General features: G+C 39.6%; 1 protein-coding gene across 21 annotated transcripts in view; it reads right to left on the bottom strand.

Annotated features, from left to right (window-relative positions):
* Positions 1-18,897, bottom strand: part of ANK3 (ankyrin 3) — a 328,888-nt gene that overhangs the window by 227,131 nt on the left and 82,860 nt on the right. Inside the window, exon 1 of one of the 21 annotated variants that reach the window (XM_037062720.1) lies at positions 18,351-18,508. The exons of the other annotated variants lie outside the window; for them this stretch is intronic. Coding sequence (XP_036918615.1) covers positions 18,351-18,374 — 24 coding nt within the window. The 5' untranslated portion in view covers positions 18,375-18,508. Of the gene's footprint in view, positions 1-18,350; positions 18,509-18,897 lie in introns of those variants that run through there. 21 annotated transcript variants of the gene reach the window in all.

Here is an 18,897-nt window from a genome sequence, read left to right as displayed (position 1 = left end):
AAAAATAAAGCAGAATCAGGAAATAAAAATTGACTTGATAAGAACTGGCAACTTCAAAAGTGAAGTTAATAATGCCCACAGAAAAATAATAAAAAATTCCTCCCTTTCTCCCAACTACCTGCAAGCAAAGTCACGTGGTCCTTCCAAAACTATCTCAGCATCAGTGATGTGCCAGTTGCTCCAACCCCTGGCCATGTGGCTGTGAACGAAATAGGTGTGGTGCCAATTAAGACTCACTAGCCTTCGTCTCGCTGTCTCTTATACTTTTCCAAATCGTGTTGCTTAAATGGCAGAGTAACTAGTGGGTTCTTCACTTTCTTTCATATTCTGCCTGTAATACCTAAATACTTTTATTTTCTAAATGTTAAAGAAAACATTTTGTATCAGGCTCAGCATCAATGTGCTGCATCTTCAAGCTGTCAATTCATTAAATGACTAGGGCCTACTCTTCATAGGTTACAGCCTGTGTTTTAATCTGGAGCATCCAATCAAAACGATGCCTTTTTAAAGCCAGTTGTAGACAAATTATTACGAAAGGAAACTAGGTCCCAGGAGACGCTGAGCTCTGCTACGTGGAAAGTCACACAGAGCAGGTCACTGCCTAAGGACAGTTGGCACAAAATGAATGCAAGCAGCCTAGTCAGCATTTTCCCCCTAAATGATCAAAATCTGAAGTAAAGTTTTGGAAACTGAAAGTGTCTTTTGTCATTATTTAATATTTTATCTACTTAGTCATTTTACTAGACAGGAGAGAAATATGAAGCATGTCACAGAAATGGCTTCAAGGACAGAGTTAAGCAGTATTATGAATTAATCTAATAACAATGGCATTTCTACCTGTGCTAGAATAATGATATTTATTATTCAGCAGAAAACAGTGATTGGAAAGAATAAGCATTTCCTGAGTGTCGACCTCAGTAAGAACAAACACTTCAAACATCTGAGTATATGCTCTAAACGATGGCAAGTACTTATAACTTAATATATATTAAATAAAAAGTAATATAATTAATTGTATAAGTCATTATGTTAACTTAGTCCTTATAATATTTCTGTGAAGTAGTGTGGTGGGTTGAATAGTGTCTATCAAAATTCACATCCATCTGGAACCTCAGAATGTGACCTTAGTTAGAAATAGGATCTTTGCTGATATAATTAGTAAAGATGAGGCTATACTGCATTAGAATGGGCTCTAAACCCAATAACTGATGTCTTGATAAGAAGAGGAAATGATATACCATGAATAATTATGTTGTACACCTGCAACTAACATAATGTTATGTGTCAATTATATCTCAAAGAAAGAGGAGATGAGACAACACACAGACACCTAAGGGACCACATAAAGATGGCGGCAGGGACTCGAGTTATGTTACCGTAACACAAGGCAGCACCAGAAACAAGGAGGCCCCAGACACGGGAAGAAGTGAATAAGATTTTTCCCCTAGAAGACCTTTCCAGAACGGTGAAAGATGAATTTTTGTTTTAAGCCACCTAGTTTGTGATGGTTTATTATGGCAGCCCCAGGAAACTGCTACAAAGTAGGTACTTCACCTAGTTCTGTTTTACAGATGAGGAAACTGAGCTTTAGCGACGATCAGTGACTTCCCCAGGGATGTTAACACAGAAAGTCTGACTCCAGAGTGCAGGCTGTTAATAACTACTCTAAGGAAGGGCTTAATAAATATCGATCTATCGCTGAGGCTAACTCTTGAGTCCTTTATTCATCTTTCATTAATCACCCCATCCATCCATCCATCCAAACTTTGAATTAAATATGTAGGTACTTTCCCGTGTATCCTCTGTAGACCAGAACTCCTTAACTGAATTTATTTCAAGCCTCAAAGCTAGGCTAACCGTGGATCGCCAGGGGAGAGCAGATGAGAGTCTTGGAGAGTAGATAACCACGTTCCATTCCATTGCTTCTAAACCCCAGGGTGGGACCTCTGCAGATCATTAGTATCTGATTTACCAATCCTCTAATCTTTCTCCTTCATCTCATCTTCCTAACTACCTGGGAACCCTGTGAAGGGTAAGATAACCCTTCCTATAAGCTTCAGATTCTTTTTCTCTATTGGTGTCCTGCCTGTACTTAACCAACATACTCATGTGTTGCAAAAAAAAAAAAAAATCTTTCTTTTCACTTTCTTCCTAGTGCCCTTGTAAGTGATGGTATTATTCAGAGGAGTGGATTGGTTAATAGGTCTGTACTTCAGCTATTCCATTAACAGTGTTACCTTTGGCACACTTCTTAATATACATGTACCTCAGTTTTCTCAGCTGTCAAATGGGGATAAAATAATCTACTGTTAGAATAAAATTAGATAATTTATGTGATTAATCTAATGTGATTAGATAATTCAAGGTGATTAACAGTGTGAATACATAGAGAGCACTCACTAATATTAATTTATTATAAAGTTAACTTGTAAACAGGTGGAAGAACCTGTTTAGGCTCACCGTGACTATGCCCTTAATAACTAATTCATATCTACGTCTCTAGCAATATGGCTTCTCTTACTGGTCAGTGAAGTCTCCCTGTACATCACCATGACCGTTTGATGCCAACTATTTCATCACATTATTAAATTTTTATTCCGTCCTCTCTTAATGTTGAACAATTCACAGCACTGATCACCTCTTTCTTAAAAAACCTTTCCCTTTAGCTTTTCTCATCTTTTGTTCACTTGGCCCATCAGTGAAAAACTGGCCTTTTCCATGTTCAGAACTCACATTTCTTCTCTTTTTGTACCCGAAGTGACCACATCACTACCATGACTTCTCCCATTCTAAACCCACCATTCGGTATGTACATTGTACCACCTGTATGCCTACGCATGCCCACTTTCATGTCCCACAATCCACTCACTGTGACAGCAACAGCAAATGTTTAGTAAGAATGTATAGTGTCTGGTACTGAAACTACGTCCTAACAATAGAGATCTGAATAATTAATACCCTTAATTTCCTTATTTTCATTTAAAGATCCCTAGATTACCTTAGACACTCAGGAATACAACTTTGGCATGAATCTTTATTATTTTCTTCTTTATTTTTTCCCCTAAACTCTCTTCCAGAAAGTTACATGTAAGCACACTATCAAATATTCCATCTCTGGGACTTTTATAGTTTCCTTCCTCCTTTAAAAAAGCATTTATCATAGTGCATATCACACATACAAAAGAGTACATAAAACATATACGGACAGTCTAAAGAAAATCATAGGAGAAACACCCACATACCCATCAGTCAGTTCAAACATGAAAGTTACAGGAGCTTTGCAGATGCCCAAAAAGCCCCTCCTTGACCGACCCTCCAAAGACACCCTCTGTTCTAGTTCATCCTCCTCAGGCCTTTCTTTACAGTTTTAGCACCTGCATAGACCAGCCTCAGCTAAATGTCATGTGGCTGACTGTCATAGCACTCCACACAAAAGGAAACTACATTACGGATTGTTCTGTGTCACGCTTTTGTCTAAGGCTGTATTTCTGAACGTCATCCACACTGACACGTGTAACAGTACTCTATCATTGTGGCTTATATAACATTGCGTTATGTGAACAACAGAACCTATTTATCTCTGTAGAGTGGATGGATGTTTGTGTTGTTTCCAGTCTCGGTCTGCTGTGAACGATGCTGTCATCAACATTCAGGCCACTGGTCCTGGCACACACAGACAACACTTTTTAAAAATAGGATCTTACTGCCAGCCCTGGCTGACATGGCTCAGTGGATTGAGTACTGGCCTGCAAACCTAAAGGTCATGGGTTCAATTCCTAGGCAGGGCGTATGCCTGGGTTGCAGGCCCGTGTTTCTCTCCCTTTCTTTCCCCTCTCTCCAAAAATAAATAAATAAATTTATTTTAAAATAATATTTTTAAAAAGGAAAAAAATAGGATCTTAAATTCTGTGTCATTGGGTATGCGCTTATTCAACTGTACTAGCTAATAATAAATGTTTTTTGAAGTGATTGCACCAAATTATGCTTTCTCTGCTTTGTGATTATTGATTGTGAGCTCATATTCCTCAAAAATTAATCTTTGGGAATACTTTTAGGCCAGGATTAACATTGCCATATCCCAAAGAGAAATTGATGATTGCTTTTACCAGTTGCCTAGTGGTACTAACAACCCAGGATTATTTGGAAAATGCTTGCCTTGAGGGATTTGGGGTTTTATTTTAAGACTACAAAGACGAATTTAGACTTCACACTGGTGTAGATAGGAGGGATTCCTTGTGGTTACAAATACTCAGGGGAGAATTTTTTCCCCTTCCATATGGTGACAAATTGAGACAGGGAAGTTTTTGCTATATTTTTCTCTGTGCTGGGTTTATTTCCTGTTCAGCCTTACATTGGAAGCCATACTATTTGGGGCCCCGCTCATTGTGGGGTTTCTTATTGGACTCTCCACTCTGGGCATATTCTAGACTTTCTCTGTCATTTTCTATGTCTATGCAGACTCATTGTGGGGTTTCTTATTGGACTCTCCACTCTGGGCATATTCTAGACTTTCTCTGTCGTTTTCTATGTCTATGTAGACAAGTAAAACTGGTCTTGCTGGAAATATGCTTAACCTTTTTTTAAAAAAAATTCACCTTACTACTTGCCCAGTTCAGGTCCTAGCCATGTGGTGCCCCGATCATTTAAAAAACCTTCAGGAGGTTGCAGGCAGCACACTGTCCCCAGCTCATTATTCTGGAAGCACTGAGCCCTATTCAGGAGCTCATGAGGAGCTGCTGAGGATCTGAGGAAATCACGACAAGGATGACAGCCATAAGTCAGTGAGTGCCTGCTACAGGCCGGGGACCGCACTACGCTGCATACAATGCATGTATAATGTATTATTTATCATACATGCATTATCAAGGTGGGAACGCCCAACACAGATACAAAAACTGAGTTTCATAAATGTTAATGGTTTGCCCAAGGTCACACAGCTAGTAAATAAGCAGCAAGGGTTGATTTGAAATCCTTAACTTCTTGCCGGATAACAAACCCAGCTCTTCCCTCAACATCAGTGGTTCTGTGGAACCCTAGGGTTTGAGAATACTGAGATCAAGAGTAAGGTGAGTAGGCCGAGTTCCATCTGCCTATCTTTGCTTTCATTCCAAATAGACCTACCTTTACATGTTTAAATACTGACATTTGATGACATGTTTCATTTGTAGAAAAAAATGTTGCTGCTTTTAAACCATAGTATTCAATTGCTATGGCACAGCCTCTGAGACCCTTTAAAACTTACACCAAATAAACACTTTTAGCCAGTACTAAACCCTTAATATTAAGTTCGAAGGCAATCCACATGGTTTATTATTCCTCTAGGGCTTATTATTTCTCGACAGGCTCCACAATTTCCTGGCATGGTGACTTCACCCAGGGCATTGCTTTGACAGTAAGGCTCACCTCCATGACTTGCTCCCCATCACTCGCCAAGAGAGTCACCCACTAAATCCTAGGCCCAGCTCAAATGTGGCTTCATCTTTTTTATCTTCCCTGATGAACACCGGGCGTGACTGCTTCTTGCTCCAGACTCCTACGGCACTTGGTCTGTTCAGGTTAGGTGCCAGCTATCCCATCAAAACTGCACAATAATCTCTTTTAGGGTAGGTCCATGCCCTGGTCAGGGCTTATTTTTTCATGGCAAACACTCAGTAAGTGTTGAATGAGGAAACGCTGACCTCCAATGTGTAGTCCAATGCTCTAACTACCCCCAAGAAGCAAAAGCCTACGCCCATCCAATTAAGGGGACAAATCTGCTTTGTATCTTCTCCAGTCTCTTGCTCTCCATCCATTTCACCAGATGAAGAAAGAGAGGAGTTTAGTGACAGAATTAGTAGTTTTTCTTCTAAACTTCAAGAGAAGATAACGGAGTGGGTTTGAGTTTATTCCGATTTCTTAACTCGCTTTGGGCACATGGCTTGATTTTTAATATGCCTGCTGGGATCACCTATGGAACAGTGTTTGTGTTTCAGCAGTAACTGACAGAAAGACCATGCAGCTAAGGTCTGTTGTGCCTAATGAATCATAAGGCATTTAAGCATCCTGACATGGTCATTGGGCACTTACAATATGGGGGACATTTTCCACAGACTGCCACATATTTATCCTCATAAGCCTGTGACATCTGTGCAATTACTGTCTGTACTGTACAAATGACCAAAGTCAGGTCAGGTAACTTGCTGAAAGGAATTGTTCTAGAAACTGGCAGAGCCAGGATTGGAACTCACGACTTTAACAGGAGTTCTGCTCTTAGCCCCGAACACCTACTGCCTTTCTTGGCTACATGTTTCAGGGAAATACAATATAAGACAGAAAAAGGCACTTACATGTGTTAAGTAAGGAAGGAAAGAAGTATCAGCAGCATTTATTCAGTGTCTCCAGACAGGCAGGCACTCTGTTAGCTACTTTGCATATATCAACAATCCTCAGCATTTGATATTTGTGTTTTAAAAGAGCAAGTGGAAGCTCAAGAAGACGCATCATCTCCCACAGAGAGATGGGGTTAGCACTGGAATCTGAATTCAGGTCTGTGTGATACCGCACCCCAGAGACACACTGCTAGAGGACAGTAATTGTTCTTTCCACCACCCTCCATCCCTCGCCATGCCCCTGTCTGACGGGACGGTGCCCAGACACAGACGAGCCCTCTCCTCTATAGGTTTCTCACACCCACCGGCTCCTATTAGAAGTCAATTGTGTTTTTTCTCTAACATGTTTATGCCAGCTACTCTGGTTATAGTAATTACATAAGTAGGTGTCATTTACATTATGAAACAGCACATAGAGAAAGAGTATTTTTGTTAAAATAAAATTAAATTCTTTGGAAAGACTTATTAGAAAGAAGCTCCTTAAAATGTTGCTGCCGCCCTGACAGGTGTGGCCCAGTTGCTTGGGCATCATTCCGTGGAGCCAAAGGTCACCACTTGGATTCCTGGTCGGGGCACCTGGATGGGTTGTGGGTTTGGTACCTGGCCGGGGCGCATACGAGGGGCAACTGACCGATGTTTCTCTCTCACATGCGTGTCTCTCACCCCTTCTCCCTCCTTTCCCCTCTTTAAAAATAAATAAAAAGTTTTAAAAATGTTGCTACCGAATCAGATATGGATGACTTTAGGGAATAAAAGTTAAAATCTGGAAGATCTTACATTCAAGAGTACTTTAGACTACTTTAATTTTTGGCTTTCCTTTGAAGATACTGAAACTGGGACCCTCAGAAAAGCATGGAAGGACAACATGAGCTCCTGTTGGCAGATCCGTGCCCAGAGGAAAGGCCTCGTCGCACCTTTTGGCGAATATATATACACTTACGTAGCTTAAAGTAAAAATCAAATGTTTGACAAATGTGTACCTTTACAATTTCTGGGGACTAACCATTTCTAAAAATGAACCAAAGAACTGCTGATATAAATTTTGCTGTATGAAAGGCCTCCTACTAAGCACATTTCCGACTTCTCAAGAAGACTCTAAGGTACCTTTAATAAAGCCGCTTCTCCTAAAACTTTCCGGAAGCATTACTCGGTGGCCCCAGATCTAGCAGACCACACTGCAGGCTTTCCAGTCGCATATGGTTTCCTGTAGGGCCCAGGAAGGGCACCAGTCTTCTGACCTTCTCACACTGGACACGCGAATTCGAATGCAAATGGCGGCACCAGTGTATCACTGCAGACCCATCCAGAAAGCACGTCAATCTGCTTTTCTAAACTCACATTCCACCTGCACGGTGAGGTTGTGCTGAAAGTGAAATCACAGTCTGGGTCTGGATATAATAAATAATGCATCTTTTTTAAACTGTTCAATTAAAGCAAACCTCAAAGGGGATGTTACATGTTTATTTCATCAGCAGGATTAAAGGTTCATATATAACAAAAGGGCTCGGTGTCTAGCAGTGAAGCAGAAACGGCTATGTGGCCAGGATCGTGAGGATGCAGTCACTGCTTTCAATGATTTTACAACCTGTGCAGACTAGAAGCAGCATGTGAAATCAGAATTCACAGTAAAGATAGCCCTGGCTGGTGTGGCTCAGTGGATTGAGCGTGGGCTTGCAAACCAGAGTATCGCAGTTCGATTCCCAGTCAGGGTACATGCCTGGGTTGCAGGCCAGTTCCCAGCAGGGGACGCAGGAAAGGCAATCATACATTGATATTTCACTCCCTCTCTCCTTCCCTTCCTCTCTAAAGATAAATAAATAAAATTTTTAAAAAAGATTAAAAAAAAAGAATTCACAGTAAAGAAACCAGCGGAAGTTGGGAGAGTCCATGTAGGTTCACTGGGAAAAGTCATCTGCATCCCGGAAACAGCTTAGAAAACAGCTAAGAGGAGAGTGTAAGACTGTAAAAGGGGACTTGGTGGAGGGGAGGAGAAAGGAAAATAGGTGGAGCTGTGGAAATAAAAAGACCGGAGAAATGGTGAATAGACCATCTCTGCTGGGGGGCATGGTAAAGGAGAGGTCCCTAGAAGATTTGAAACGGCAGAGTGATCTCATTTAACTTCACCTTAAATATAGCAGGAGACAGTAAAGGGTTTTGAGGAATGGAAGGATATCTTTAAATCTATATTTTAGCCCAGTTAATTGATGGCAGATTAGAGTGCGGGAGGAAACGGAGACAAAAAGACCTGTAGGTCCACTGTTGTCAATCTACATCCCTCCAGGACCACAATGACAATGATGACCACAACGACAACAGTGAAGACACTCAGGTCCTACCCCTGGAGATTCAGTCAGTTGTTTGGATGACCAAAGCTCGAGAGATTCTGATGTGTAACTAGGGGTGGGAGTCACTGAGAGAAGTCACTGTGAAAATGGGGCTCTGTGTGATGTGGAGGTTTGTGGGGATAGCAGGGGGATGGGGGAGGAAGGAATGCTATGCGAGGCCTTCTGAAGGGCTGCTGACAGACCTCTAACTTCACAGAAGAGAATACCAAATTCTCAATTCTAGATTTAAAATTTGGCTTTTCTATTTGCCTTTCTCCACTTTCTCTTATTCTGCAATGCCCTCTACCTGCCCCGCCTCCCCACCCTCCTCCCTTTATAAACAAACTTGCAGGGCCAGAAATCAAAGATGTGAGGCTTTTCTGGGTAACATCACCATTAATTTTGGGTGATCAGAGTAATACAGATTTGTAAATCACTCTCAATCAGGAAGAGGACTTACACAGCATGGGGCCTGCTTATCCAAATCCTCTATGGCATCGATCTTTAATTAGTGACTTCAATGCCAATTATAACTTGGAAATATAAATGGAGCTGCTTTGCAGAACTTCTCAAAATTTAAAACGGGCGTGTTTACTTGGAATAAAATAACTTTCAATGAGAAAAAGTCAACTAACTTGAGAGTCCCCTTCTTCTGGGTTTAAGGCTTTGAGATCAGACGTGGGGCTGTGATCTGGCCCCAGGACATGAGGGAAGAGCCTGTAGCAATAAATGGATTTTTTTTTTTTTTTTTTTACCGACTAGACCAGAGCAGAATCACTGCTTATTTCCTGGGACACGTCCATTCAGACAGGGCCCCACTCAAAGTTGTCAGATATATTGGAGTAAGATACCACGTGCTGCCATTTTACAGATATCTTGCACAGTGATCTAATTTCTGACCAATTTCCAGAGAATGTGCCCAATTGCGCAACTCAGAACAACTGCGACATTCATGCAACAAGCTGCCTCCTGTCAATAAAAACCTCAGATCTTCAGGGGCTCTGCCCCTCCCAGCCCCCACTGTCCGAAGGGGTATTAGGTCTTTATGTTAGCAAACAGACCCTTTTCAGGTATGTGTTTAGGGTTGGGGTGCAGGGGTCTTAGAAGAAAGAGGAATTTTATATGCCTTCTGTATGGCAAATGTTTAAAGAAACTTGAGCCCTTTTAGTTAGGGGAATATCTTTGGTCACTAATATTTTTACTCTTTTTTTATTTAATGGCTACCCAGTTACTGGGAATAAACCAACATTTTCTATCCATGAAGCAATAGTAAGAGGAGTACAGGCAGTTGGGGGCTTAGCCAGTGAGAAAAACACTTCAGGGCTATCTGTGTCTGTAATAATCACTACAAAACCACTCAGTCCAAAAGGCTGCTTCCACGGATTCCTTCCCATTGCTACAAGGCTGCCTTTGTTTGCAGGGATTCTGCTTGGGAGAAACCTCGGTTCATCCCTGAAAATGAGGTCACTGCCCCCTCACACGTGTTAGGCGTGGCTGGCATCTTCACATTGGGGCCTTCGCCAGAAAGGTCCCCGCTGTCACACATGTCAAACCTGCCGTGGTGTCCGTGCACAGCAGCCCCTCTGAGTCCGAAAAGCAAACAACATTCCCATCTTTATCTTTACGTAAAGGGAAGTGGGAATTGGTTTAAAAAATAAATACGGTGCTGGCAGGCTTTTGTTTTCACAAAGGCAGTGTTTTTAAGAGATTTACTCTGCCGTACTGATAAAACCCATCCTCATCAAGTCTGTCTACTGGGACCCGGTTTACATCAGAGGGAAGATCCGGAATCCCGGCCCCTTGCGAGTTCTTTTCTCACCCAGATTTCAGACCCCTACAAATTCTTCTGAACACTGATTAGAAATAAAAACAAATACAGACAAGAAAGATGTTTCCCATAGGAAAAATAAAAAGTGCACATTGGGTGTTGTTGGGTGGGTGGGAATTTCCAATATTTATCAACATGAAGTTGATTCTGTTCAGCTACAAAACAGGACTGATTTACTTGAGTCTGTCTGAAGTTTTTTGAGAACATACAGTAAAATTTTAAAGACCCAGTTTCAGCTGTCTCTCAAAGGATATTAAACCATATGTATCATGGACGGAAGTTGTATATGTCTTAATAATATGAGGTCAATATAGTAATCTTCTGTCCTGATTTGTCCTAGCATGGGGCAGAATTTCAAACCATTTGGACTCAAAAGGTTTGTTTTAAAAACTTTCCTCATGCTATAGAAGTTGCAAGGTACCTTAGTATGCTTGGATACAGATTACGTCCTAACACAATTAAGTATTTGGTAGAATGCTATAAATGATGATAGGAAATAAAAGATTCGATAGACTTAAATATAATTAGATAGACTAAATAACAGGTGAGCCTCCTTCCCTGAGAAGCATCATAATACTGTACAATAGGAAGTGTCTTATAGCTAATGATAAATAGTTTATTCCCCAAATGACCAAAAATAAAAAAGTGCTAATAAAAAGTTTTACTGCAGCCAGGGTATTTAACGCAAGATGTAGAAAGGGTGTAGCTCTTAATCCAAAAAATATTTTGAAACTTGAAATGAAAAAAAAAAAAGAGCTCTTTCACTTTATCTTATTTAAGGAATTTTAGGACATAGTGAGCTTGTCTTTACTTGTATAAGAGTGAAGTTACACAACAGTAACAGATGAACCTTAACCTTTGTCAATATTTATCTTTGGTTACTCTGAAATGTAAAGATCCAAATAAATAAGCCTGGAAAGACAGCCACAGAAGAAGAAGTCCTTTCTGGAAAGTATGTTTTGCAGGTACCTTCACCACCAGGCTTGTTTGAAACCTCCTGTGTTTGGACATGTTTCTGGTTCCCTCTTGGGACAAAGAAGCACCAGAGATGTCATACATCGATGTCATACATCGATGTCATACATCGGGAAAAACAAGTCTATTCACAGCAGTCTAAATGCTCAGCAATTCAGAGCATATAACAGCTCTGAGAATTTTCTGTTTTTCTATCTTAATCCATAAAAATAGAATATTAATATGAGGACGATTTTAGTCCTTTTGGAGCTTTTACTTATACTTGTTTTTGGACATTATTTTCCCTGTTGAGTTAAAAACAAGGATGCAATTGAAGACTGCATAACCTAGTTGGCACTTGATGCTGGTTGGTGACACGGATGTTTCATGGATGCCAGGCCCTCCTGAACAGCCACTGGGTCTTACACTTTCTCACTACCCATTATTCCTTTCTCGTTCCTTTTTCTGCTTACTTGGTTCATCGATCTCAACTATTTCCCACACAAATATGTCTTTTAAGAAATTCTCTGTTGTTCTCCCATGAGCGAGCCACCTATGAAATATTTAATGTATAACCTGTGCTCCACTGTTTATCCAAGGAAGTGGTGGCCTTAAACCACTAGGCTCTCCCACCCTTGGAACCGGGGAGCAATCAGTTGACATGTACCTCACCACACCTTCACTTACTATTGTGTTGCAGCATGAGAGACCCATAGAGGTTCTCAACTCACCTCAGCAACATTGACTAAATAATCTCGGGGCTCTTAGCCTTGAACTAGTAAACTGGGGAGCAAAGAGTTAATGTAGTAACAGTTATATGTTGGTCTTAATATATAGATTGCTTTGCATAAACAACAAAAATGTTTCTACTTTTATACACATCTTATTTTTTGAAGTGTGTAGAGATCACCAAATCATCTCTATTTGTAGAAAGAGGAAACTAAAGCAAAGAGACGTGTGATTTGCTTAGCTAGTTAGAAAATAGCCAAAAGTAGAACTTGGGATTCCTGGATTTAATGTTTTTTCTCCAATACCTTAGGTACAAGAACAAGAACAAATTATTGCAATGAACATAGGGGCTGCGACCATCCATAATCACACCAACAGTGCCTGAGGTTCTCTTTTTCCCCACATCCCCACCAACGACTGTTGATTGCTGATTTGGTGATAACCGTTCTGACAGGTGTGGGGGGAAAGCTCATTGTGGTTTTAATTTGCATTTCCCTGATGACTAGTGATGTTGAGCATCTTTTCATATGTTCATTGGCCTGTCCATTGGCATGTCCTCTTTGGAGAAGTGTCCATTCAGGTCCTCAACACCAATTCAAAAATATATATGCACCCCTATGTTCACTGCAACAATATTTACAATAGCCAAGATATGAAAGCACCTTAAATGTCCATGGATAGACAAATGGATAAAGAAGATGTGGTACACATGTACAATGTAATATTACTCAATCATAAAAAAATGAAATTTTTTACCATTTGCAACAGGGAGGGACCTAGAGGGTGTTATGCTAAGTGAAATAAGTCAAACAGAGAAAGACAAATACCATAGGATTTAGAATTTGGGGACTTCCCCCAAACAAACAAAACAAGAACAAACTCATAGAATAAATTGATGGGAGCCAGGTGAGGGGGAGGTGTGAAGGGGAAGTTTGGGGGGAAAATGAAGGGATTAAGAAGTACAAAGTGCCAGTTATAAAAACAGTCATGGAGATGTCAAGTACAGCACAGGGCATGGAGTCAATAATGTTGCAGCAACTGTGTATGGTGTCAGATGGGTGCTGCACTTACCAGGGTGATCACTGCTTAAGGCTACAAATGTCTAACTACTATGTTGTACAGCTGAAACTAATATGATACTGGATGCCAACAATAATTGAAATACAGAAAAGAAATTCAAAGAATGAATTAGTCCAGATTTCTAGAAAGCCTAGCCGAAGATTTTCCCGCCAGACTCCTAGGTTCAATGGGATCTCCAAGGTCAATGGGCCCAGCTGCCATTTCCCCAAATACTACCCCCGTGGTACTCTCCCTGCAGTTCGGCAACATGTCCTGGGGGAGACAACCTTAAACACTGTGGCCCGTGCCTCACAGATGAAGAGGGCTACAAATGAGACAGCTTTGTCTCTGAGACAGCAGATGAAGCTTCTCTGAGCTCCCAGTGCAATCGATAGCATTGTGTAGCCCAATTTTGAGAGTCTGTGGACACGGCGACAACCACCTGCAGAGTCCCTCACAAATGCACTTTGTAATACTGAGCTACTGCTACTTACCACTTTGGAAATGCACAGCAGTTACTTCTGCCACTGTACGTGGTGGATTACACAAAACATGTCAACTGCTTGGGATTTTTTCATTTATTTGGCATGTTATGAATAAGAAGAGGGATGTTGGGGCTTCATGCTAAAGGATCCTTATTTTGTTGGGTGTACTGGCATCAGTCTTAAATTCTTTAATTCACAGAACTATTCACATTTTAAATATAGCAACCGAAAACAGCAATAAGCTAAAATTAGTCTAGCTATCAGGAGAAAAGAGAAAGAATTTGCTTAAGTAGTTGAATACTTTCCTAACAGTTTTTTTTTTCTTTTAGAGATCATGAAATAGTTTGGTTTTAAGAGTGGATAGACAATATTGCAAACATAACTATTTTCTTCTAACACATAAATATACTGTATATGGTGGGAATCAGCCAGGAAATCACAATACACTGGACTGAGCTACCTGGCCAGATGAGTGGAGGCCTGGGCTGGAAGGCCCATGGTAACAGAGGGAGAGGAGGCGGGCATTCGCTAGTGAGAGGAGGGGCCCTTGAACTCATCACCCCTAAAGTGTTGTGTGTCAGCTGGTGCACCTGGGCACTGCTGGTGAATGAAAGCATCTGCCTTTTCTTGGGGCTTGTGGTGGCGATGTTTGCATGCTGATTCCTTTAAAAACTAGTCCGCCAAAATGTTATTGCTTTTTCCATTTCAATATTCATTTCCACCTGAGTCTTTGACCAACAGAGGGGTCTCGGCTCTTGGTGAAAACATACTCATAGCTAAAGAAGTTGTTATTTGAATAAAGGAATACATTTAAAAATAGATTAGGTCAGTAGTGCAGCCAGAGATAGATACGCAGGGATACAGATTAACAGACTGATTTATGAGACTCACATAATCTTCAGGCAGCATTGATATATTTCCTAGACAAGATTGATAAAGAAAAGACTTAACAGATCTATATTGAACATAATAAAACGGAAGAGAGACAAAGAGAGCATGTATTGCCCAGATGTCCAGAGGATATTTCTTAAAGTACAATAAAAACATATAGTAAAGGTAATAAAGAAGGATGTTACTTTTTATTATATAAAGTAAAACATTTAGAGTTGACTTTATCCCAAAGTCGAGGAAATCTTTGGCATATGTAGTCACAACGTGGTAAGTGACTTTAAAATATTTGGCTGTATAATAGTCTAACAGCTAAGACATACGACAAGGATCCTGGGAGGAGCCTCCTCCTAAGGAGCTGCCCCTCAGATATGAAAATAAAGGTGCTAAACCAGGGTTAGCATGTCATACACACTTTTGAAGTGTCTGAAGATAGAAAGTGATGGGTTAGATCTGTCAACAAATCAATATAGTTTGTCAACAAAACCCATACAGTTTGATGGTTTCGGAGTTCAGACTCGGGAGCGAGAATGCCTTGGTGCAAAACCTGGCTCTGCAATTTACAAACCATGTGACCTTGGACAAGGTACTTAAACACACTGAACTATAGCTTTCTTATTTGTAAAATGAGAATAGCTGTAAAATTTAATGTACCGGGTTGCTGTTAAGATTAAGAGAGCTACTATATGCAAAGCAATGAGGAATGGCTTGACATACAGCTAGCTCTCAATTAATAGTATGCCTTATTATCAGTTAAACATTTTTTAAAATTATTATTCTTTTCAGTGTGCTTGGCTATGGCTATAGTTATGAGAGTCCAGTGAACATAACTGGTCACACAGGGACTCTGAATTTGACCTCATTTAACCTTTCGGTAACTGTCTAGAACAGTGGTTCTCAAACTTGTCTGCCTTAGGACCCCTTTGTGCTCTTACATGTTACTGAGGCTCACCGAAGGGCTTTGGACTGAGAGAATCCTAACTGCTGTGATTTCCTGTATTAGAAGGTAAAACTGAGAATTAAACAGAGAATAATGTATTTAAAAATAACAATACCACACTTATTACACAGTGACTTAAAACATATTTCGTAAGAAAAATAACTGTTTTCCAAAAACAAACAAAAATGTTGAGAAGATAGGTATTGTTTTGCAAATCTCTTTAGTGTCTGATGGAAACAGATTCTTGTATCTACTTCTACATACAATTTGTGACCACGTGTTGTTTTGCTTGACATGTGTGAAGGGCAGCTGGCCTCAGACAGATAACGGAGTTAGCAAAGGGAGAACCTCACAGGAAGTGGAGCGCTCTGGAGGGGTCTCAGGGACACTCAGGGGTTCTCGACCGCGCTCGGAGAGTGGCTGGTCTACAACAAAGTTGTGAAAGACTCGCCCCCTGGTACAGAGGCCTCCCGCCTCCGAGCAGGAAGGCCAAGTCTAAGGAAAAGCAGGGCTGCTATTTTGGTGAAGTGCAGACCGGGATCCCGCTGCTCCCTGCCTGTTCACGGCCTTCTCGTCCCCTTGCTTCAGCCCTCTCCCTGACAGATCTTCCCGAGTGACCTGGTCCACATACTCCAAATACTTTGACACTGCCACACATTTCTGGTGGACGGCACTGTCCTCAGAACATCAACTTAGCGTTAGCGGAAGTGACATGTGAGAAATGAACAACACATCCCATTGCAATTAGTGCCACCATATCAAAACGACAGCATAAAAATTCCTTATAAACAACTTGTCATTGTTGTGTAAACACAGTCACAGATACAAAGCCTGTATTCTGGGAAACTTCTGGACTGGAACACAATCTCATTTTGGTCACTAAAATGGAAAGTTAATTAGTACATTTTTCTGTTTGAAACATTTCTAAAATATTTAAATATTTTAAACCATTGTCTCTTATTATTAGACTAACTGGTGGCCAGAAGGCTAAATGTTATTTTAACTCAAATCTGTTAAATTTCTGGCTCATTTTCAGCTATATAATTAATACCAAGTTGCAATTGAATTTACTTGCAATGGAATTCAAATACTCTTTTGATGAGATGCTTAAAATTATGACAGGCTGCATTCTTTAAGGATGAGGATTTGATGTAAAATTCTAACAAATATTTATTGAGTGCTTGGTATGTGCCAGGCTCAGGAGACCAAACGATGACTAAGACACAGTCCATGTTTAAAAAAACTACAGAATTCAAAGCAAATTTTTGTTCATTGACACAAGTACTTTCAAAATATAACAGAATAATCATTAAATTACAGAAAAATGTAAATCAGTAAGATAACAAAATGCTGAGTCAGAGCACAATATAATCAAGAATTCAAGATTACATAAAACTGAAGCAAAGCAATTTTAAACATTATTGACTTTTTATACTTTTTAAATTGGTCACATCACTTGTCACTTGACCAAAGAAAAAAACCTTTTACTTCTCAAAATTCTTCTCTAGAATTGAGTATCTATCATGAATGTCTACATAGACCTTTATTTAATATACTTGTCAAAAGTACATCCTAGAAGAAAAGAATTAATTCAATTCTTTCTAGGTATTTATGTTTAATAAATGATTAATTATCACCTGTAGATATTTACCTGGTATACCCTAAAATTATATAATCTAGTAATAAAATTATTAGTGCTCCAATTAGAAGATGTTTTAATTTGTATGACTAGATTTTACAATATATTCTGAAGACAATAGTAAAAAAATAACAAATATTTGCATTGGGGTAAAGAGTTGGCAAATACATTTCACGTTGTGACTCATGACTGTTCAAGAAGTCATGATACTTAGATTTTAATTCTCTTTTGTCTTATAAATACTGCTTAAAGTTGATTATCATCCAAATTTAGAACAGAGAGGAGGTGGTATTTTTGTGTTTTCACATAGAAGGAAACAAAGTTAGTTGAAAAGTAAATATCACACTACAGAATTAAAATTTTACATTTCAAAGGAAATTACAAGTAGTCTCAGTAACAAAAAGACAAATTTAGTGATTCCTTGAATTTAACTATATAAATTTTCCTACTTGGTGCCAATATCCTCAAGTAAAAATTACCAACAATAAAATTAGCAATTCTCCCAATAATTAAATATGCATTTATTAATTGATTATTGAAAACCAGACATATAAAATAGAATACACCTGATTGGAAGATAAAAGGTAAAATAGACCAAGGATTTCCATTTGGTATTATAAAGATTCCATTTGGTATTATTATTACAGAGATTTCCATTTGGTATTATTATTACAAACAAAAATAATCTTAAAAAATTTAAAAATAATTCCTATGTATTGAAGGTTCATATCTTTAGCTGCCTCAAAAATGCACATTAAAACTGTATTAATTTGAGCTTTGCTCAATATTAGAGTCTAGCTTTTTTTCTCCCATGAGCATTATTTAAGAATACCAGGTTGAGAGTTAATTTTTCATCAACCATTTACGGCAGAACTAGTTCTTCCATAAAGACTTGATTCTTAACAACCCATGACAGTCTCTAAAACTGACAAAGATTCACTCGCATCTACCCTTCTAGAAGGTATGTCCAGCAAATGTTTCACACTAACAAGTTGTCAAATCACTGAAAGTTTCTTCCAAAACAGACTAAGCTAACCTACAGGAAATCTCTAAACAATACTAGAGAAACCACACACCAAACAGAAGCAGTAGGAGGTATGAATGATGATTTGTGAAAATGTAATTATCTACTATACCCTCTTTGCAAGGATTTTATCCATAGTTCAGCTCAGGCAGGCAGACTGTTCAGACGTCCATTCACGCCAGAGATGAAACCAGGAGATGAATAATTCTTATTCATTGTCCGACTCAAGCCAGCACAGCAGTAGTACATGCTACTCTATTGTGACGGGACTTCTGTGTGATGTGTCGGGTCACTGCCCTTCCAGAGTCACTGCTCAGGGCAGGAGAATTTCAAATTCAGTCTGTCATTTTATTACACGTTTTTTAAACAGCAGGCCCACTGAAACAGAAAACGCTGCACAGATGGGCTGAGAGCAAATGCGTTCACCATTTAGTTGATATATTCTGACATGAGGCAGAAACAACAGGGTCTGCTTTTATTTGAGCTTTATTTTCATATCCCAGATATTTTTTTAATTAACTCGTTAACTGATAAAAAGCCAAAGCTTGTCAGGTACATTCTGTAAGATTTGTTATATCTACACTTGGCTCCAAACTTTCTAGCAATTAGTATTTCTCAAAGTCAAGCCATGCTAGGCAATCAGCAGATGTCAGTATGAT

The sequence above is a fragment of the Sturnira hondurensis genome, unplaced genomic scaffold (assembly GCF_014824575.4).
Source record: "Sturnira hondurensis isolate 20B ecotype Veracruz unplaced genomic scaffold, ASM1482457v3 Scaffold0014302, whole genome shotgun sequence".
Taxonomy (NCBI): domain Eukaryota; kingdom Metazoa; phylum Chordata; class Mammalia; order Chiroptera; family Phyllostomidae; genus Sturnira; species Sturnira hondurensis.
This window is presented reverse-complemented; position numbering and strand designations above follow the sequence as displayed.